Here is a 24,282-nt window from a genome sequence, read left to right as displayed (position 1 = left end):
TATTGTTTATGAATCGAAACTGCTGGAATCGCCAGACCAAGAAACTGCTTTTCTGCAATGTGTTAAGATTTTCACCGCCTCTGACCGAAACTTGTAACCACTCATGCAATACAAGTAAAAGTGGGTAGCATTGCCGATGACATGCAAGAGGTGGAGGATCGCATAGACTATGTTCATAACAAACATATCAACGTCATCATCGCTTGCAAGAAACTGAATTAAAATAAAAGAAAACGATCTGGGCATATTAGGAGTACAAAGGTCAATGACAAAGCAATCAGAAGCGTTGTGAGTGATGAAACTTTCTTTTCCCGTGACCTGACCTGCACAGAGTGTGCTGTGGATGTAAGTCTCAGTCGTGCAAATGTCACGGACATCAGCACCTGTCTCACCAGGACACAGTTGGACACTACCAGCAATGTGCATGGAATGATGGACGAAATCAAATTTCAACCCAAGTCCACACGTATACATAAAATAAATAATAATGATCGGTTCCAATTATAGCGTTCATTGAAGGATCAAGATATCTAATTATGTAAAAAATGTGAGAGTAAGACAACAGTATTATTCCAGCAATAACGCAGACATTAACTTTTTGTTTCCGGTTCATGTCAAATAAATTAAAACGATGAGGAAAGGCTACAGAGACAGCTCTCTGTACAGTCAGTATCGCCAAACACCACGACGACATCGCCGTGGAAACGCTCAGAAAGTAGTATTTAATTATATAAAACACATAATGAAACCTTTCCATGTGAATATCAAACTGAATCGGTAGCCATATATTTGGGATTAAATCAAGATACAGGACAACTATGTCTGACACTGCTAGCGCCGTGAAGTACACACTCACGTCAGTGCAATATTTCAGTCGCCGAAAAATAATGATGGTCATCACACTGCCAAAGGTTCCGAAGACTAATAAAATAGGACAGGCGATCTGCATCAGCAGCTTTGTGGCTTGGTATATTATAAACATATCTGCTCTTAAAACGAGGAGACGAGAATTGTTGAGTCCCCAGGGCTCATCGGTAATGTTGATCATGGTTCATCTGGTTCCTGACACTAATTAAATATTTCGCAATAATTTCGTTTGTTAACTCTTCCAAAATATAATGCTGTAAGAGCTACCGTTTCCATAGAATCTGTAAAAGCAAAAGTAAGTGTTAGAACTATCGATATCGACATTTTAATATCTAACTGATATAATTGTCTTTTATGCACTCAACTTTTCATCTTATTATCGTTTAAACTTCAGCTTGAGCTCCTTTGTCTTTAGTTAATTGTTTTTAATTACGAAACTGCACTAAAAAGATCGCATACAACACGTACTGGTATTTACGTAGTGTAGCCATTGAAAGAATCACCACCACACTTAGAACAACCATTGTCGCATCACTCCTGTCGTCTGCACTGAATCACTTAGGGCCATGTCCTCTATTTCTAGAGACTGCAGAAAATTAGTTTAGTCAAAGCATTCATTTGAATGTTTGTTAACTTGAAAATTTCCATTCTTAGAACTTCGTTGAGAAAGGTATGCAAACAAGATCTCCGTAAAGAAATCTGAATAATATTTTTTACTATTCCTAAGCAAAGACGAGTATGTTGTCTTCAATATTTTTTGGCTGCCTACCCAGATAAGAGGAGAATTATAAAACTTCAGATATTAAAGATAAATATACAATGATTAGAAACAACGTTGTAATAATTGGTGTAACTACATATTTAAGTGGCAAGTAATAGTTTACAAATAAGCTTATTTACTACAGACCGTCTGTTTAAGTTGTAGGTAAAAGCCTGTCGAAGGAATTTTGAAAAATATTTTAAATTTACAGTAATTTGAGCCTTTATTTATCTTTTTATGTTTCCTACGAAGCCATGTAGAATCTCGAAATAGAGACATTTGTACAAAACCACTGAACGCAAGATAAACAACAAATAGAAAAGATAAAGACCTGACAGCACGTCAATGGAAAGAAAAGCCCAGACCTGTCCAGGTTGAAAAAATAGACAAACTAAGCGACCCACTCAAACTATGTTTGCATTATTTTCAGTTAGGATGAAAATTGTGCTCCGTCGACACAAGATATATTTGCTTCAAAGAAATCATACTTTCATCGAATGACACTAAATACGGTTTCTTTAGAAAGTACACAGTCAGTCTTTTGCAAAAGTTCTCTTCTTAAAATAACGGGGCGTTTATATTTGAGCAATTGATTCATAGCTAGTTCATTGTCAAAAACTGTTTTATGGGCTGTGGGGAGGAGACTGGATGCCCGTGTATCTGGATATGATTGAATGTGTGTTTGTGTGTGGGGAGAGGTGGGTCTCTGTTTGGTTAGGGAGTAACTGAGAAAAGGACACGAGAGAGCGGGACATTCCAATAGTATACCAATTATACCTCTGTAGATGTAGCCTGTTGCCAACAAACACTCGTTTTGAAAAGAGGTTGATAATTATTTTAGAGGATATTTAAGCTATTGATCCTCCGTGTATCCCACAATATATATATATATAAAGGCTCCAAGGGGGCGTTAGCTCACAGTAAATGCAGAGGTGAAAGATGTTTGCACTTTCTACATATGTGGTCGGAAATATATAGAGAAAAATGAAAACATTAAATTCTCTTTAAGTCATATACAAGACCTGAGATGACAACTCGATTTTCTATATTTCTACTTTCCACAGAATTTAATAACATTTAATAGCATCAGGAAAAGTGAGCACAACTAGGATCTACACCACTGTACCTGTTAGAGTTGTGTACATGTGGATGTTCAGTGAATGAGAAGGTAACAAATTACCATACTAGAACTTCTTGAATATTTATCAGACTTTTTTCGAGTTGACGGTCTTGAAGAGATACTAGAAAAAGGTTTGTTGCTTATTTCAGTGATTTATTTTTAATTGACACAGTCATGAAATAGTGTAGTTTATGACATCTACAGTACAATGAAATTAGTAATTACTATTTTATTAGTAACAACATAAAAATAGAGCAGCGCAAATAAATTTCAATATTTTCAGACCACTGGAAGTATCTCTAAAAAATCAATAATTTAAATCGTTGAAATTACTTAGATCAGGTATTTTATGAGATATCTATTTAACAACTATCCATCGATCCTTTTATCGTGACACAATTTCATATGATTTGTCTTTTAATATATTATATAATGTAACATTTTAATAGTGCCGCCAGTCGGTCACTAAGTGCTACCACACGTTTCCTGTTTCTGTCATGTTAAACATCGGAAGTGACATTTGAGTAAACTTGTCTCAGAGGCACGAATGTTGTTGCCAGGTCTCACCCCTGCATTTGTCATTTCTCTCTGCACATGTTTTCAGGGCCAGACTGCCGTAATGTTATTTTGTTGTCGACTCCGTAAAATAGCATCAACCAGTCATCTTACACCTGGCTTGATCTCTTCCTTTCTGTCACTGTGTGTGCATAGGGGAGTGAGAGAGAGAGAGAGAGCGTGGAAAGAAGATTTCTTCTCTTCGCTAGACAATGCCTCAAAATCCTTCTTCTATGTGAGATTATGTATTAAAAATATAAAAGGCTTTGTGACTGGCCTTGTGTAGAATGGAAGTGTTACATCATTGAACATAATTACTTTTATTAATACATCATTCTTTATCCCCTTAGTCATATGCATTGGTGTTTTTTTATCGTGTAGGTAATCGTGTGCTGCTCTAATAAGTGCAAAACTCTAAGCACATAAAAAGAAAAGGACTCGGATAATGTCACAGTTCGTCTGCTTTTTCTCCTACTGACATACATTTTTTGTAAATTCTTACATCTCCTTAAATTGTTACATCTCATTAATAAAGTGTAAGCTGTATTTTTTTTTATTAATACACAGTATGATCATGAAACTAGCAGATATTCTTATGTTAGGTTAATTTACCATGCTATACACATATATTTATATCATTATACTTAGAAATATAGCGTATAACCCTTTTTAACTTCGTCTTTACCATTGGTTTATAAAAAAATTAATATAATCAAGGAGATAATTACCAAGCACGTTATGGAAGGCTTTTTTCCAGTGTTACTATAAAAACCCTTAGTATTTTAAGGTTCAAATAATAAAATAAATTAAGAAATGTTATAGTGTCATGTGGGCAATAATAAAAATAATGGTGAAATAAATTGTAGTTGAAGGTGCACGCTAAACATAAATCTCTAGACATACCAAACCGAGGTTTCAATACAATATAAAACTACACATAATTTTATTCATATCGACGTTCTTGATTAGTTTCTGTACATACAGATACTCGACGTAGTTTATCATTTACAATTACAAGTCTCATTAAGGCAAGTCTGCCCTCGGCAAAATACACAAACGTTTGGGTCTCGTTTATACTGAAATTTTACGAGGTTTCTTGGCATGGCTGTTTATCCGAAAAAAGTTCAGTATTAAACATATCCCTCCTTTACTCGATCCATCCGACAGATCTACCAATCCTCCCTACTCATTACTCCAAAAGAGGCCTGAAGATGAAAAATTCTCTCTTACAGCTATTTAGTATACTAGTTTATGAACCGTGTATCAAGTGTTTAATCTATTATCTTTGGAATCAAAAAAACACCTGCAATATTTCCTAATTGTCTACTATTTTGGGTGTTGTTTACTTTGGATGGCAATTTTCTCTTGTCTTTTGTAATTCATAACAGTCTTTACCGAGATTATATATCCGTTAACTGGACCCGACAAGCTAGATTGAGTCAGGGTTTACTTTTTATTTCACGATTTCAATCGAGGACGAGATTATAACCAGAGACATTCATCTCGATTCTGTTGCTAATTGTATAAGCTTTTTTTACACTCAGTAGAACTAGCAGGTATTGTTTGTAAATTAAAACTGTTGAAATTGTCAGAGAAAGCTGATGTTCTCTTGCAACCTGTTAAGATTTTCACCGCCTCTGACCGAAACTTGTAACCACTCATGCAATATAAATAAAAATGTGAAGCGTTGCCCATGAGATGACAGAGGTGGAGGATGATATAGACGGTGTTCTTCACGAATATATTAGTCTCATCATAGCTTTGAAGAAACTTAAGTATAAATAAAAGTAAGTGATCTGGGCATGTCAGGACTACAAAGGTCAATGACAAAGCAATCACCAGTGTTGTGAGTGATGAAACTTTCTTTTCCCGTGACCTGACCTGCACAGTATGTGCTGTGGATGTAAGTCTCAGTCGTGCAAATGTCACCGACATCAGCACCTGTCTCACCAGGACACAGTTGGACACTACCAGCAATGTGCAAGGAATGATGGACGAAATCAAGACTTCAACCCAGGACCACACGTATACATAAAATATATAATAATAATCGGTATTAATCGAAGCGTTCATTGAAGGATCTAAATATCTAATAAGGCAAAAATTGTGCGAATATGACAACAGTATTATTCCAGCAATAACGCAGACATTAGCTTTTGGTTTCCGGCTGATGAAAAGTGAACTTAAACGATGGGAAAGGCTACAGAGACAGCTCTCTGTACAGTCAGTATAGCCACACACCACGACGACATCGCCAGGGAAACATTCAAAACGTAGTACTGAATTAAATACAAAAGATAATACAACCTGTCAGCGTAAATACCAAACTGAATGGGCAGCCAAATATTTGGGATTAAATCAAAATACAGAATAACCACGTCTGACACCGCCAACGCCGTGAAGTACACACTCACATCAGTACGAGCTTCAAGGCGCCGAAAAATAATGATAGTCATCACACTGCCAAAGGTTCCAAAGACTAACAAAGCTGGACAGGTGATTTCCGACAGCACTTTGGTACCTTTCCATAACATGATCAAATCGGCGCTTAGAAAGTGTAGACAAGAATAGTTGAATCCACAGGGTATTAGTAATGTTAATCATAGTTTTTTTTTATCCTGGCCTATCTATTGAACATTAATTTCAGTTGGTAACTCCTTTAAAGTTTGAAGCGGTAATGGTTACCATTTTCACGGAATCTGCAAAATAAATGTCAGAATTATCAATATCTATATATTAAAAGATCATGTAAAAGATTATTTTGTATAAAGTACACTCAGTACAATATTCTGTCAATAGATATACTGCAACGCTACTTTATCTTTTTTATGCTAATACATTGTCTTTAACTCACTTCTAATAATTACAAACATACACTAATAAAGACCCCGTGCTGCACGTGCCTGTATTTACGTAGTGTAGCCATTGTAAGACGCTCGACAACACGTAATGTAAAAAAAAAAAACAAAAGAACGATTGTTGCTTGACATACCTGTCGTCTGCACTTTGTCTTCCATTTTTAAAGATTGCAGAAAATAGGTTTTGGCACAATCATCGTCATGTCCACTCTGAACTAGTTTACCTTTTGTCTGCTACAGTCGCCGAAGACTTCAGTTGTTTCTCCACTACAAACGTTTTTATAACTTCTCGCATAAGGATTTACACATATTTATGCACTTATTTAGCACAAACTGTTTAAGTTGTAAGTAAAAACGTTTTGTGTGAGCTCTGAAAGAAAGTTGTATCATTTATACGCAGCTTTTCAAGCCTTTATTTGTCTTTCTCTGTTTACCACGAGGACATGAAAAGTCTCTAAATAGAGACGTTTGGCGGATGAAGAAGGTGAAAGAAAAAACCAGAGAACTCTCCGTGTTGAATAAATAGACAAAGTGAGCGACACACTTAAACGATGTTAGCATTATTTTCCAGAAGGATAAATAAAAATATGCTTCGTTGACACAAGGCATATTTGCTTCAAAAGAAAGCCTGTTTTCATTACATGACATTAAACGGATTTTTTTCCGAAAATAGACATTCGGTGTGTTGTAAAAGTCCTCTTCTTAGAAAAAATGGTGCTTTTATATTTGAACGATTATGATTTCTACGTGTCTGCGTTGGAGCAAGAGGTGGGTCCATGTAGCGAGGGACTTAGGGACAAGACAGCAGGACACTGGAATAGTCTGCCGATTACACTTCTGTAGGTGTACCTTGGGTCTGAAATTCTGGTTATAATTACTTTAGAGGATATTTATGCTATCGATCATCGTGTAAAGTATATAAATGATTCCAAAGGCGCTGATTGTCTCACAGTAGATGTAGAGACACATGACCATTCGTACTTTCTGTAAATCTGAAATGGATAGAAGAAGAAAAAACGTTCTAAGGTCATTGTCTTCAAGTCATACACAATGTGTTGACAGTTCAAGTGTCTATATTGATAATTCTTCAAGATTTAATAACAGCAGGAAAAGTGAGCATAATTAGAATCTACAAAAGTGTACATTTTAGAGTTGTGTACATGTGAATGGTCAGTGAATGACAAGAAGAAACAAAATAGGATCAGACTTCTTCCCCTTTCATATGAGGAATCTCCCAGAGTGAGGGAGTTCTGTCGTGTGAACAGTGAACGTCAATATGAGACAGCTTAAAGAAGAGACGAGAACTAGGGTTTAAAGACAGCTTCATATCTTACCTACTACGACTTCCTGAAGTGTAATAAATGTACATGTGTAGTAAACAGTCGGCCTTCCGACACCAGTCACGTCCGGCATGATGAGAACATGATAGCGCTGACCAAACCTCCATACCCAGCCCTCCCTCTACCTCCACCAGTCCACTTCAGCAGACTCAAAAGTCGATATCCAAGTGTGATGCTTTGATATGTGTCCAGACATTTGTAAAAGAAAATACACCGACTATGGCAGGATCCTCTTCACATCGGTGGTCTGGCTACACCAGCTCCCCTCTGCCCTTAGCAGACTTCTAGTCAGATTCTGCGGTAAAACCTATTTAGAAATGAGCCTTTTTCTTTTTATCTTGGGAGATTACTATGTTAAAAAGTGGTTTTGGGTAATTAGTCAACATTGATATCATTATATCATTCGGAGGTTGTTTTATCGACAGTTTTTAATAACTCTGCGCTCCGACATTCAGCAGCATTCGTAAAGGTTGTTGAGAGCCAGCGTTAACACACATCTGAGTGTCACATGAAGATATTGATCAGTCTTACCACTGAAACTTCTTGAGATTGTCTTAATACCACTTCTTATAGTATTTATTAGATATTGATCAGTCTTATCACTGAAACTTCTTGAGATTGTCTTAATACCACTTCTTATAGTATTTATTAGATATTGATCAGTCTTACCACTGAAACTTCTTGAGATTGTCTTAATACCACTTCTTATAGTATTTATTAAATATTGATCAGTCTTATCACTGAAACTTCTTGAGATTGTCTTAATACCACTTCTTATAGTATTTATTTCTGTCTTACACTCGCTTACTAAGGACGTTGGTATACTCGTACTCAGGAAGTCTGGCAGTAAACACATGACAAGATAACAGCAATTGTCCAATGAAGGCCCTGAGGTCTGCACTAAGCTTTGGCAGTTGTTTGATGCTGACCTGATACGGGAAAAGTACTATAGTGCATATACACTTGCCTTAGAACGCTGATGTAAACAAAATTACTTGCCATAATCATAATTGCTATACACATTCAATAAAACCATGGTCAAGTTGGAGTTTTGTAACATATTTTATATTTACGTGCGAAAGCCCGTTTGAACCATATATAAGCACACATGGTTGCACTTAAACGCAGGAATATACATGAATACATTCTTTTATTTGTACTTTAAAGGGAAACAACGTCGGAAAGAAGAGAATTGTTAAACTTCATGAAATTACAGCTGGTTCAGCAGTGCCAGGCAGGCTAGGAATGTACACGTGGCAAAAGTGTTGACACAATGTTGATAATCTCACCACCTACACACTTTTGTTTCTTTACTGTCAACTCTGAGTATTATCTCTCAGCCTCCCTCTACTTGTGAGAGAGAGAAAGAGAAAGAAAGAGCGAGAAAGAGAAAGAAAGAGAGAGAAAGAGAGAGAGAGAAAGAAAGAGAAGGATAGAAAGAGAGAGTGTTTGTTGTGGCGCTGTATGTCTGAAGGTACATTTACTGCCTCCCCTAAGCAATGTGTGAGCTTGAAACCCTTCGTCTATGTCAGTTTATGTATACAAAGCCCTTGAGACCCTCGATAGCGATAAACATCATTATTAACATTATACATCCTTCCTTAATATCTTAGTCATAGGCTTAGTACAGGCCAACGATACAGAGACTGTCATTACCTAAACGTGATTTGTAGTGATATTCGTTTGTAATGAGCTGTCTTTGAATAATTCTCCAATCAGTTAAGCGGTGACCGGTGTCGCAAAGGCAATGGTCTTGTTACCGGATCTTGGCCCTGCATTTGGTCATTTCTCTCTTCCCCTTTCAGGGCTACATGAGTAGTAGTAGTAGTATTTTTGTCGCTGAGTGCGCAAAAAGCCACCAAGCCATCAATTATCTACGTACGTCTAAGGGAAGACAATGCTGCACACAATAACTACCTTCCTCCTCCCGATCCTGGTTTCTTTACTGGCTCTACAACGACATCGAGGTGCTCCACAAGAGATAAGCAATGTTCCCCGTGATTTGCCGGCCGACGTAAAGGCTCCGTTGGAGAAAATAGCCGGAACAGAACAGCAGTCAGAAACATATGGAGACAGGCTGAACAGCTACACGTCACCTAAAGAGCGCAAGATTCGCAGGTAGAGAAACTTTTTGAGAAATTTTTGTAAGCCGTCAACAATTTTGCTCTTGTGTATAATATGTGTCACGTTATATAACATTCAATAAGATGTGTTTATTTATATTTCACTTCAGTCCACCTGCAAACAGCGATGCGGCAGGTGTGTGCGACATAACTTCAATCAGGAGTGAGTTATCCGCCCTGCGCTCTGAGCTGAAGGCCAAAGTCCCTTGTGTTCCTGCCTCAGGTATGTCCAACCCTTTTTTTATGAAAGAAGTAAGATTGAACAGTTAATACTTATTGTAATAGGGGTAATACTTCCTGAAAATAAAAAGCTATGGAACACGACACATATTATTGTAAAGATAAGTATCACTGCAGTAGTGAGTAAAAGTATTATATAAATATCAAGTTATAGAATAAGGTTTACAACATACGAAGTATTCATTAGCATACGTGTGTAGCATAACAACATCGTTAGAAATCAAGGTACACTCGCGACTGAGACAATTGTTAGAAAGTTGTAGACGACTTATATGAAAGTTTCAGCTTTAGAATGAGACGAATAATACTCATTCACTTTACGAGAAATAAAGTATACTTTGCCGACTGTCACAGGTTAGTCTGTGTTAACTTAAACTTGAAATGTTGTCTATCGGAAGGAATGGTGCGATTGTATAGTACCAGTATTGTACTGCAAATATTTACTAGGTTCAAATTCAGGAAAGAAACGCATTTCTTTCATTTTTATATTTCTGTTGTGTTTCTGAGACCATTTAATTACACTCTACCCTCATTTCACATCTCACTTCAATGTCACGCTAATGGTCACATATTTTCTCCTTATTAACTAATAATAAACTTAAAGGAAGGTGTAAATGAACGTGTCTCGAAAGAAAACACAAGCTTTCATCGCATAAATAACGCATTATTACGATTCTTTTCATCCATCTCCAAATAATAATGCAAAATACTTAAACCACCTATAATCACGATTATTGGCTGAAAGCAAAGACATTGATTGCCATTGTCATAATATTGCAATGATCCTAGATAAATAAAGTGCAAAGTATGTCCAAGTAGAGCTTACGTATAAACGCTCTTTAATTCACTGGAATTTTCGAATAAAGACATTGTTAAGGTTAAAACAGTGGGTCTTTATGATATTCACACATTTGATGGTCGAAATTTGCTTTTATGTGGTAAGTCTATATTTATATGTCCTTTACAATTAATCTGTTGACTTCTTTCGTCTTGAAGATTCCACATAATATGTGATAATTGGGTTTGTTTCAAATTGTATTTTGAACATAGAGGAGAGCTGATTATTGTTTTGCGGGTCTCTTTTGTTTTCCTGCCCAAAACACTTTCGTCCCGAAAACTAGAATTTCACGACCAATAAGACAATAGCTTTTGCTGGTGTTGAAAGAATGTCCCTAATTTTGTGACCCTCATCTGTAAAACTCCACACGTGTTATATAATAGTTAATTTACTTTCTAGGCGCTGCCTCTGATCGGGTTGTGGGGCAAGAAAGTTTCTGTCAAACACAACGGTTTTGAGTTTCAAACGCCGTCCATTTTGTTGTTTATCTTGCGAAACTTTCTCGATATTGTCACTGGCAGAAGTCGCAAAGATGTACTGTGTAAGTACTACGATGGACTAGCCGTTATTTACCTCGCAATAATAGGAATGTGTAATACAGCCCTATATCTACTTTATCCTGCAACACTGAGATCAGAGGAAGGTCAAAAATTGAGGAATACACTAAAAAACCAAAAGTAACAGGCAACACAGGTATTTGGTATAATACGTCAAAAGTGAGAGCTGTTTTATTTTATTTTTCATGTATATGCACTTATTTAGTACAAATACATCAATTTACGATCTACGATCTGCGTGATAATAACTATTGAAAGGTTGCAATTCAGAAAACCCCTGTGGAAAACCAGATTTCAAAGCTCATTTCTATTCCAATTAAAAAGTTTCTGTGTCAAGTAAATTGTAGAATTATTTCGTGCCTAAACTGTTAAAGTTTGTTTCTGGTTACAAGGAAATGTTTCCGCTAACCTTCTCAACTTGGAAATTACTATCGAAGAACAGGCAGGCATCATTAAGTCTCTGCAGGACGAGATGCTGAGCCTGAAGACAAGGCTTTCATTTATCGAAACAACTTTACAGAAAAATGGTATGTGTTTTCCTGCTCAACTTTATTAACATTGTAGTTAGAGCACAATGAATATTTTCGATTCCCTGATATCAGCTCTCATCAGCTACACCATTGCCGGTTAGCCTTACGGGAACTTACTTAACTTGGCATGTTTTATAGCGACCTCACACAATGACCTAATCATTCGTTTATCTTATTTAAATATTATCGCTGTAGATGGCAGGAACCTAGGTACAAGTTCTTAATGAGCATAAACCCTGTGTGGAAGACATGTCAAGAGTTCTAGAAGGTAATATTCTATGAAATAAGAGTCGGAAGTGTCTAAAAACTCGCTCTCATTTTCTTGCCTGTCAAAATCCCGGCTACCATACAAGTGTTAAAACCTTCTTTTATTCTTCTGCCTGCAGAGACCTGGTGTCCACCATCGTGGAGTCTGTTCAGCAACTCTTGTTACCTTTTTATTAGTAGGTCACTCAACTGGTTGGACGCTCAGGTATGTTCGCACCTATGTTAATACTATTGGTCAATAAAATATAATCCAACATTTACAATTCATGTATTTACTTAGACAGTTACACTTGGTTGCCTGCTTATAAAAATCCACACCACAGGAAGTACGCTTAAAGTGAGCGAAGAATAAATCTCTATGCCTGGCTCCAGTGATGTTGTGTCAGGTGTTAGCAAGGACAATGCACTATTTCTGTTTCTAAGGTAAAGATTGTAAAGTCTTAAAAACGATTTGGAGAAAAAAAAAGAACAGGACTTATAACGGACTTGAACAAATTGTATAGTTCTATGTTTCGGGAAGAAAATTCATCGTTTATAATCTGTATTTCTGTATGGTGGGAACATTACAATTTCACATGTGCTAGTTGTAGGTTAGTTTACATATTTGAACTTGTATTTATTTTACAACAACGTGTCCCCTAACATTTTAGTTACATTTTACATTTTGCTTACGATTTTTGTGTGGTTTTCATCTACATTCTGAAAAAAATAATACTTACTTCCTTCATAGCCTTACACATGCAACATAGATTATGAAATGATTATGAAACTTAAAAACGGTAAATGTTGTAATGTTACGTTTACTATATCTTTCTTTTCACACAATAAAGAAAAAAACTCATTGCACTACTTGACTCTTTTTAATCGTTGCAGAGCTTTTGCAGAAATTCATGAGTCACCTAGTCGAAATCGACTCTGCAGAAGAAAATGATTTTGTTTACAATTTAATCCGCATGAAAGGGGGTAAGAGAAACTGACAAAGGCTAAGATGAAGATAATCCGAAAGTACAATAAAGTAAATTTGAATAGTCAACCATCTAGTACAGTAGGTTAATCCTCGTCTTCTGCCACCTTTGCGTCGTCTGAATAATCAGGTACCCGTTTCAGCTGGACTTGGTCGACAGAAGTTTTCAAGCCAAGGCGTCGAACCAGCGACTTTCTGCTTCATAGTCGATTACAACATTTACTAGACTAGCAGCAAAGTTTGTAAGGACATATTCAGAACATTTCATGTGGAGATGTAGTCATTCTAGAACTCCCCCTACAAAACGCTGCTAAAAACGTTACAAAACGAGGAAATAATTTGTAAATCCAAATATAACATAGTGTATTTACCCACAAATATAATACCAACGGTTATGTCCCTGTTTAGACTTCAGTTTATAAGAATAAGCTTCTTTCCCTTGCACGGTCGCTAGGAGTGAGAACTTTTGTCTGCTGGTAGTAAAGGTCTGCTTATGAGGTTTTCTAAAGATCTTCAAACTCTTGCTAACTAGTTTCAACACCGAAGACCTTAGCTGTCATTCGTGCTTACTTGTCATATCTGCTCACTCCCTGCTCACTTGTAATAACTGCTTCACCTGTTAAAACAGTTCACTGTCAGTTTCCTTTCTAAATTATTTAGCAATATATGTAATGGCCAGTCCAGAAATTCTACCTGTGATTTTAAATATTAAACATAACCTAGAATTTTCTTACAGTATATGTGGTGAACAGTGCGTGAATGGTTACTATGGCTTTATAGATTAAACATTATTGAGAAAAAGTCATTTTCTTCCCTGGTTTTGTATTTTCGTAGTGTTTTAATGCCTTGACAGTTGACAAAGTCTTCTCTTTTCAGAACTGCCAAACAGTTAAACTTTCTAAAATATACATAACTAACAGGTAGTGCCTTAGGAAAAAAGTGATAGCTGTATACACAAGGTACATTATGGTCGTTTTAATAAGACGAATGAAAGAAATAATCATTTTAGGCCCACAAAAATTACCGCTGAGGTGTTAATATCTTGATTTGTTTTAGTGACAGTAGCTTTGATAGGAATCAACGACATTGCGCACGATGGAAACTGGGTGTTCACCAGCGGAAGACCCTTGTCCTATACCAACTGGAGGCAAGGAGAACCGAATAACTACCTAGGGACAATGGAAGACTGTGGAACCATTAGACTGTCCGGTCTGTGGAATGATGTCCCCTGCAATTACACCTGCAGTTCAGTCTGCGAGAGATGTAAGATGGCTTGGAACAAGTTTTAATATTCATTGACTAAACTTTCGACAATATTTTTGGTAAGAATTGACTAATGTATGCCTACTGGAAAATTATTATTTAAAAAGGTATTGTGTATTTTTATTAATTAAATTTAGATAGTATCAATAAATGGATATAGACCTTCAAAAGAGGCAGAGTTTTTTTGTGAAGAAAAGAACGCTAAAATGTCCAGGCGTCTGGGTGTACTCGAGTGTCTGTGACATATACTTCTTTTCTTAGTCTAGTTCAATTTATTCCAATTTCACTTAATGACTCTGGATTAATAAACTCATTTGTTTCATTTTCAACAGCTTTTTATTAAGAATTAACATCAGCTCAGTGGTAAGTATTCTAAACAAGCCGAGGCCACATGCTGGTCCGTACTAACAGAAAAAACATTTCTGCTATTTTTGACGGGCTTCGATCTACAGTACGTTTTCTGTGCAATGGCTATAAAATTTGTTGTATGAGTGTACTTTTCTGTGTATGACAATTCTTACGTTGCGGTTTTTCTATATTAATTTGACATGTGTTTTGGCATACACCAATGATTTCTATTATTGTCTTATAAGTCTTTAAGTACAAAACATGCAAGTGTATTACATTAAATAAAGTGTAATATTTCGTTAATGTACATTACAATTATTTAAAGTTAAAAACTGTGTCTAACTCATACATTTTTTCTGTGAATCATTTGAAATGTTGACTTTCATTTTAGCTTTTTTTTTATGCTGTTTTACACGGAGGTGTAATGGTTGCCCATAGCTTCCGACACAAGACGGTAAGGGCCTTCACTATTTCTTCTCGCTACATTCGATCAACTCAAATGGGACATTGTCCACCCCGGGAGACTTTCCTCCCTTCGGGCTCCGGATAGCTCTCTCCAACCTCTTCCCATAGGACTTGTAGGTTTTTTCTCGCCAAAAAAAGACACAAACTATAAAACAAGTTAAATCCCAGTCAATTAAGCTGCTGAGCATAAAATAGGGAAAAAAACAACCATTAAATATAATCTAATAATGTTCACAACAAAAAGAAGACCCTGGTACACTGAGCTAGAGAAATACTATAAGGTATACTGCCCATGGGGAGAGAGTTTATGCATACATCTATCGAAAATGCTGTCTGCTACTGACTTCTTCCTTATCAATTTTTTATCTCCACACCAACAAACACGCATATGCAAAAAAACTCAACAAAGAATTTATTTTACTGCTTTATGGAAGCAAAGGTTTAATCCTGAAAATTTTAGTTTTGTTTGTTTAATTCATAGTTTAAACATCAACAAAACAAATGGTTAATTGTTGCAAGTTTGAGCTGAGTACATTCATCCTTCTTCCGATACTCAGCTACAATCCGGATAACTTTTAAGTAGTTGTTTCAAGCCAAAAAGGAGTAGTAAACAATCCCCTGTCTTCTGAAATAAGGGAATCCTGCCCAATCGATTTGAACTATCTTTAGAAGTAATGTGGGGCATATAAAGACGCTCTACTTACCTTCGATAATTTTAAATATACACAGTTTTGTCAAATATACACAGTTCCGTCATATATTCTTTAAAAGTTTAAGTATTATATTGAGGTTTTGGAATTCTAAGGATTTACCATAGCCTTTGGCTTTTATTGCAAAATTACTGGATTTAAATCACAAATTGTCAGTGTCTGTCACATTTTCTCATTCATACCGCTCCATCTGTTTGTACTCTTAAACAAGGAGACAAGTAAAAGACTAAGAACCAAATACCTTTAGCACGTAGGAAGACCAGAGATTTTCGCGTTGGAAAATGATGTGTACTAAGGCAGCTGTGTACTTTTATTAAGTTTTTTATTACTTATGCAACGTTTTAGTACATTAACTTAGTAATTAACAGTGCTTTTGTCATTTGCTTCAAACTGTTCCATATATATCATTTAAAAAAATGTATTAAATGCATCTTAGAACGTGTTATGTTTCTGCTTCAATTTTAGAATTTTGAACAGGAAGGACTAAACCAAATGTGTAAAATCAGAATCCCCGTTATCATATCAAACTTAAATAATACCAATCTTATTGCAAGAGCTTCTCATTTCAGGGTAACAAACCGAAGTAAACAACGTGTGTGGTAGGGAAGAGAAGAGAAAGTGCTTTACTTCCCTTGCTGGTGACAATAGCGCTGATCACAATCTATAATACTACATATCAACTGTTACAGTAAACTTCTGACCACGACATACTTTAATCTTCCTGCACCGTGCGTGACCGTTTCTAAATGCAGACAGAGCTTGGAGCAACGAATGATGACATTTTTATGATATTCTCATAGGTCTAAGGAAAGTTGGACACATTTTTCCACATTAACTCATGTCAGTAAAATAATAGATGATACAAGGTGTGTGCGAATAAGCCTGTAGGTTGTTGAGAAGCCTAGTAGCTTAAGCCTTCGAGATGGTCAACCCCTGAGATTTCAGGGAAAGTAGCAGCTGCAAACACCTATTGACAAACATTTGCCAAGTCTAGAAGTTTTTATTGTAACCATCATGTCAAAACTGGGCCAGTTTTGGTTGATTGTTCCTACAAATTTATTCCTTAGTCAAACTCAGAAGCGGTAGGAGTACCATGCTGTCGGCATTAGGCGCACCCAGAGTTTGTCTTACTAATCGAGAAGTGTATTGCTTATACCTACTGGCTGGCAAGCACGTAAGCCCTGTTGTCTTCCCATGATCCATGCTAACAGGAAATTGCATTTAAAATACATTAAAAGAGGACTAGTTACTTTTCTACTCCATGAGTGCTACTTATGAAGCGAGGTCTTTACCCTGGAGCAACAAAGGGAACACAAAGAAAATCCTCTTGTTTCTGAAATTATAAACCGTCCAGACCCCGTAGATGTCTTACACCTGTAACGCATTTTAAAGCGGTGGAAAAGGTGTTCTGGGGCAAAGTAACATGAAATAGTGCCCAGGGAGTCTTTCTTTTTAACTTCGGAAACAAGACGCTTTACCTTGAGTTTTCCATTTTGCTCCAGTCAAAGACTTATCCTCGCTTCAAAAGTACTGCCGCCATAAGAATCGTCCTACTTTAGAAAGGAATTCGTGACAAATGTACAATTTAGTACAGTGTATAAAAGGTAGCTGTGGGTCCTAACCGGGCCTTGATGTTTCTCAAAGAAAAATATTCAGATATTACAGAAACGTTTGCATATCATTCTGTGACAATATAAAACTACTCAAGAACTACACTTTTACAATAAGATGTAGTAAGACGCACGTACACTTACCTTGCATACGCACGACGTATTACACACACACACAACGCTCGAGCCCCGTAGATGACGATGAGAATAAAAAGATTTGTAGGTAAAGCAAGTCGAAGAGGCACAAGTTTAGAGGAATTTCACTGTGAGAGTCATGGCGGACGAAGACCGATGTTTTTCACCGCTCACTCGTCCATCATACATGACGTCTTTTTCTGCTTCAAGTGACGTGGAACTAATGACGCACACAAGACGTCATACACAAGACGTCATACACAAGACACCGTTCATACACGAAACAATAGGAGATCTGAACACAACTCATTACATGAGAACACCTTTAAAACATTTGTAGATAACAATGGCAGACAGCCTCGTGCAACTTATTCTCGACCTAATCCTACTTCTTCATGAGAAACTACTACTACTCATGTTTTGCCCCTTCACCATTGTTTACTTATCTCAAGCTGATTCTCTTTTTTTTTTATCTTTTTTGTTACTTATGGAACTAGCGTATAGTGTCCGTTCATTCACACTTTGAGATACGACAGAGAAAAATCTTATTTGCCCAAGGCGACAGGATGTTTCTCACCTCAGATCGAAATTTTTGACCACTTATGCAGTACAGGTAAAAGTGTGAAGCATTGCCACAAATATGTAGCACCTGCAGAATAAGAAAGACAATTTTCTGCAATAATGCTTCGTTCCAGTCACTTGGTCTCACAAACTGAAAAACAAAAAAATGGAGACGATCAGGACATGTCAGTGCTACAAAGGTCAAAGACAATATAATCAGCAACGATGTGAGAGATGAGACCTTTCTTTCCCGTGACCTGACCTGCACAGAGTGTGCTGTGGATGTAAGTCTCAGTCGTGCAAATGTCACCGACATCAGCACCTGTCTCACCATGGACACAGTTGGACACTACCACCAATGTGCAGGGAATGAGGCACTCAGTCAGAAGGTCAACCCAAGACCATACGTACACATCAAATAAATAATAATTATCAATACCAAGAAAAAGATTAAGTAAGCGATCTCCGTTTAGGTAGGTAATTTTATAAAAATTGTGAGAGTATGACAACAGAATCATTCCAGTTATAAGGCAAACAATAACTTCAGGTCTCCTGTGCAATGTGTGTGATGATGAGGGAAAGCTACAGATATAGCTCTCTGTATAGTCAGTATAGCCAAATACCACGACGACATCGCCATGCTAACATTTATAACATACTGCTGAAATAAGCCAATTAAATAATGAAAACTTTCAATATGAATTTCAAAACTAATCGGGAGCCATACATATGGTATTAAAACTAGATATAGAACAGCTAAGTCTGACACTGCTAGCGCTGTGAAATACACAGATACACCTCGACGTGCTTTTAAGGCGACGAAAAATAACGATGGTCATCAAACTGCCGAAGGTGCCTAATACCAGTAACACTGGACACGTGATCTTTGCCATCCATACTGCGGCTTGCCAAGCTGTGATTATATCTGCTCGTAGTGACAGTATACCGGAAGAGTTTGATATCGAAAATATACCTGTAACGTTTATCATGTTTTCTTTGGCTTAAGGCGTTAATCCTCTCATTAAATATTTTATTACTCAAATAAGCTATTTTTAACTTTGCCAAGTCTTGTGTTTATCGTCGTAATACTGTCCATTGCATCTGCAAAAGTAAGATATATATCTGAGTTATCAATGTAAAACGACTGTTTCCGGCTTAATATTTTTATAACCTTTTATGTGTATGTATATTTATACCTTATATAATATTATCGTGAAATATTGTCTAATTACACGCTGAGGACCGAACACGAAAAGAGAGCTCAATTCCTTTATACCCTTGTCTTTATATATATAGAAGTAAGAAAACAAGGGAGACCATTTACAGCAAATACTTACATACGATAGCCACTGGTATAAGCAGGATTCAGATTTTTGTTAGAATAGTACCGGATTTTTGGTTTTCAAATGACATGGCGAGAATTTAGTTGAATGGATCTGCTGGTCATTCCATCAGTTGATCGCTCACTGTCCCAAATGCCGTTTTTTCGCTCCATTTGTAAACATCTTGACAAGGCAACGCCGATATTTAAAGATGCATCGTGTCTGCAACGTTTGTTGTGACACGCACGGGAAGAAGGGAATATTGGTAAACAAGAGAGAAAGCTGCAGTTATAAAACAAGTGTTTAAACACGGTACAAGACAAACATACCAGACCAGGATGTTACAGTTTACAAGTACACTACCCCAGTAATATTTACTACAGCAGGACAGGAAGACTAAAAGTATAGAGCCATATTTACATTCTATTTAACGAAGCAGCTTGGAAAAAGGAAAGACAAATAAAGAGCTCCTATTTTTGAGATTGGTAGGATTTTTGTAGCGCAAATAAACGGGAAAAGTTAACTGAAGAAATGGTTATTTCCAAACAGATTCTTTTCCTAAAATAAATAGTTACTTTGAAAAAAAGTTTTTGACAAAATAAGATTTTTGTTAATTTTAAAGGGGTATTCATGATTATCATTAATTTCATGTAAGCTTTTGCGAAATTTGAAAATACGTTAAATCTTTCTGCTTCTGTTTAACCTATCGGTGTGGGTGGTGTTGGAAAGTAGAAGCTCGTGTATCTGTATCTGTGTACGACTGTGTGTGTGTATTTGAGTACGTGCGTTGTTAAAAAAAAATAGGTATTATAAGAAAGAGTGGAAAGATGGGCTAAAAAAATAAATAAAAAGGAAGTAAGGCATAGGCACAGACAATGTTTGTTTATTTTATGCCGTGCCAGCTGGGTCAGACAACAATGGAACTGTTAGATAAAAGTAATGAACAAAGGAATATCCGCTGGATAGACTAATTAAGCGATGTAGAAAATAAAGGCAGAGAGAGAGAATGATCAAGAACGTTTTAGTGGCAGTAAGAAAACTTCTCTCATATGAAAGATGTGTTTCAATGAACGTTTGAAAAATTCAGTGGTAGATAAAACGTAAGAGAAGTTCACTTTCTTGCTGCAACATAACTAAGAACTCAGTAACCACGTACTATTATTTTATTGATATGAGTAGATAGCTTGCGCTGGTCAACAAAGAGTGAAGGGAGCTAGTTAGAGGGCAGGAGAAGAGAAGTTTGGATAAATAGGCAAGTGCAGTCAGTGCAGAAGAACAAATGAATGAGAAACAAACGTGTATCATTGTTGTGTACTTTGTGAGTTTAAGAATAAGGCGTGAAGAGTAACCTGAAAACGTTTTTAGCATTCATAGTTTCGCTTTCAAAAGAAAAATTATTATTGTTGTTGTCAGGTTCTATCTAGAAGCGTACATAGTCACACGTAAGTGTCATTCTTACTTTTTTAAAGTTTCTTATTTTCGAGTTTGCTGGGAAGCTACCCAAACGAGCTGGAGTAAATAATTAATAAAATTGCTTTTTTGCAGCACAAAAGCGTCACAAATCCTTAATTCTCATGATAATTTACAGTAGATAATTAGTAAGGAAAATATCCACAGTGGGGGAACTGAAAGTCAGTATTTATTTGTGGTGAAGTATGCGCTTCCGGTCATATCCTACAATGATAAGTTTAGCGATTTTGTTGACTCAGAAAATCGTTAGTTGCAAGTACGCTTCTTTTGTTAAGATAAGTATATCTTCTTTAAAAAAGATTTTAAAAAATAATTTTTCATGTTGAAATGGCACGCTTAAATTAGTAAAAATTTAGCCTTTACTGCTTTTCAAAATTACATTTGATCTGCTTTGTATGATGAACGGGTTTACTTGCTTTCAGCCTTTTCTGGAACACGTAACAAGAAGACTGCCAAGAGTAGATTAACAGAGAGTCTTGGATAGTTGATAAAAATAAAAGTTTTTCGTCAAAATCACTCCAAGCATTTCTTGTGTACTCAAGAGAAACAGGACACTTTTATTTCCATGTTTAAAGGTATGACATGAATCATTTTACAATGTAATTCTTATTTTCTACACTCCATCTTTAACGTCAAAAAAAAAGAGGAGGAGGAGGAAAAAAAAAAAGGAGTAAGTTGCGCTTATGAAAGCAAAACATTAAAGTATACCCGCATCGATTCAAAATGTAAATCAAGTCGTACAGTGTTACAATTTACATTTGCCAACACTAGACATTTAGGGTATCTGGCTAACCAAGCTAACGCTTAACTAAAGCTGAAACCGATAATATTTGGCACATGTAAAGGGCTCCTGCCATCTGTTATCCGCACTTTTACATGCAAACATCCAACAGAATATGTGGGGAGTCGTCTCGAAATAATACAAACCACCACATAAACAGAGCGGGAAACATTCTTGACACGCAGCCTCCTCAGCGATAGAAGCAAGTGCCTGTCAGACCTACCAGGGATGTCAACAGGGAAGAGACCGACGCCATCGACAGAGTTTTAGCGCGATGAGACATTGTCATTGTCAAACGGCTGCAACCTGTAAGAAACTGCTACAATTTGTTGACGACATATTAACAGACATTCCGGAGAACAGACTTACTTTCTGGAGGTCTCAAATAGAGCGTGGTCCATCTTCAAGTCAGCTTATTCAGGAAGACTACCTTGGGAGATGAAACCTCGAGGTCCATTACGTTCTTCCCCCTCACCTAAATGTCTCCTATGTTACAGTCAGGATGGGAATCTGTTAATGGGTTGGTCAGAGCTCATTATGTAAGATCGGTAACTCTTAGTAGTTAGGAAGCAGTCAGGGGGAAACAGAAGCGTCTAATAAAGTACACAGGCTGTCGCTGCAGGACGCAGGTGTGACCAAGACCCGTTATAACAGACAACCCTAGGGTCTTCTATCCAGAAGGAATTTACCCTAAGATACACTCTACTCACAATTTTTGTATATAATCAAGGAGTTACAACTTCATGCAACTTCACTTGTTCTACTTTCATTTTTTACCTCAACTTTATCATGAGGTACTATTACTCGTGTTTTGTACATTAGTTATTCCAAGATACAAGGTCAGTTTATTCTACTGGTGGAACTGGCGTATAGAGTACGTTCATTCACATTTATCGAACCGGTAAAAGAAAATATCTTACTTGCCCAACTTTTCAGGATGTTTTTCACCACAAATCGAAATTTATAACCACTTATGCAGTAGAGGTAAAAATGTGATACATTGCCACAGATATGTAACAGATGACTAATAAACGAAGCGACTTGCTGCATGATAAATTCGTCCAGCTTTTTTGATTTCACAAACTAGTAACAGCAAAAAGAAAACGATCGGGACATGTCAGGACAACAAATGTCAAGACAATGTGATTAGCAAGGCTGTGAGAGACGAGACCTTTTTTTTCCCGTGACTTGACCTGCGTGCAGTGTGTACGGCGGATGTAAGTCTCAGTCGTGCAAATTTTACCGACATCAGCACCTGTCTCACCAGGACACAGTTGGACACAACCACCAATGTGCAAGGAATGAGGGACGTGGTTATAAGGTCAACCCAAGACCACACATATACATCAAATATATAATAATGATCGGTATCAGGCGAAAAATTAAGTAAACGATCTTTGTTTAGGTAGTTAATTCCATAAAAGATGTGCGAGTATGACAATAGCATTATTCCAGTAATAAGGCAAACAGTAACTTCAGGTTTGATGCGTGTGCAGTGTGAATTAGAACCATGAGGCGAAGCTACAGCCATAGCTCTCTGTACAGTCAATACAGTCAAAAACCATGACGACAATGGCCGTGCTTACATTCAGAACGTATTGTTGTAGTAATCGAATTATGAAATGAAAACTGTTCAATATTGAATATCAAAACTAAACGGGAGCCATATATATGGTATTAAGTCTAGATACAGAACAGCTAAGTCTGACACTGCTAGAGCCGTGAAATACACAGATACATTCCGATATGTTTTAAGGCGACGAAAAATAATGATGGTCATCAGACTGCCAAAAGTACCTAATACCACTAGCAATGGACACGCGATCCTTATCAGCCATAATGCGACTTGCAAAGCTTTGATTATATCTGTTCGTAAAGTAAATAGAGTAAAAATGTCTAATATCCAAAGTGTATCTGTAATGTTTATCATATTTGCTTGCATTTGAAGCACCGCTTCTCTGTTTTTAAAAAGATTGAATACCTCATATCAAACTATTTGCAACTTTTATTTTCAAGTTTTGTGCGTTTATCTTCATAGCACTGTCCACTGCATCTGCAAAGCAAGGATACGTATCCAAATTAAAAATATGAAACAGCAGTTGTCTATGTTTAATACTTACTTTTGTTTGTGTACATTATGTCACGTGTCAGACATTTTTCTGTGTCTGCCTTTCCCTCAGCACTTGGTACGCTCCGGAAATAGAAATTCATCGTAAAGCAGACGACACGTTGTTACAGTCAGCGAAAAAATGGCCTCGACCTTTCCCCGCGACCAGGATAAAAATAGCCTGAACTATGACGTCAAACGTCGTCTGCTGTAAGCGGCGTTTCTATTTCCGGTGCGTCCCACGGGCTGTGAGAAAGGCAGGCACAGAAACATGGCGGACACGTGACACTTTATATATATTACGTTACATATGATTATATCATATTATTGTAAAACTTTTTCATGTTGGGAGCCGAACAGCAAGCTCTTAATTCATTACTTTCCTTCATGGAGATCATTTACAGAAAGTACTGAACTAATCTATCCACTGTTACAAATGGAAGTGAGCTCCCAATTCTTACTATTAATGAGATCATTTTTTTCAACTCCCC

General features: G+C 36.8%; 1 protein-coding gene across 1 annotated transcript; it reads left to right on the top strand.

Annotated features, from left to right (window-relative positions):
• The first annotated feature begins 9,203 nt into the window (after window positions 1–9,203).
• Window positions 9,204–14,308, top strand: LOC112554397 (mannose-binding protein C-like). The gene is made up of 5 exons (XM_025222157.1): window positions 9,204–9,618; window positions 9,734–9,846; window positions 11,651–11,785; window positions 12,929–13,018; window positions 14,076–14,308. Exons 1-5 carry the CDS (start codon window positions 9,398–9,400, stop codon window positions 14,306–14,308), a joined length of 792 nt encoding a protein of 263 aa, XP_025077942.1. The 5' UTR covers window positions 9,204–9,397.
• Window positions 14,309–24,282: the final 9,974 nt, after the last annotated feature.

This window comes from Pomacea canaliculata, linkage group LG13, assembly GCF_003073045.1.
Source record: "Pomacea canaliculata isolate SZHN2017 linkage group LG13, ASM307304v1, whole genome shotgun sequence".
Taxonomy (NCBI): domain Eukaryota; kingdom Metazoa; phylum Mollusca; class Gastropoda; order Architaenioglossa; family Ampullariidae; genus Pomacea; species Pomacea canaliculata.
This window is presented reverse-complemented; position numbering and strand designations above follow the sequence as displayed.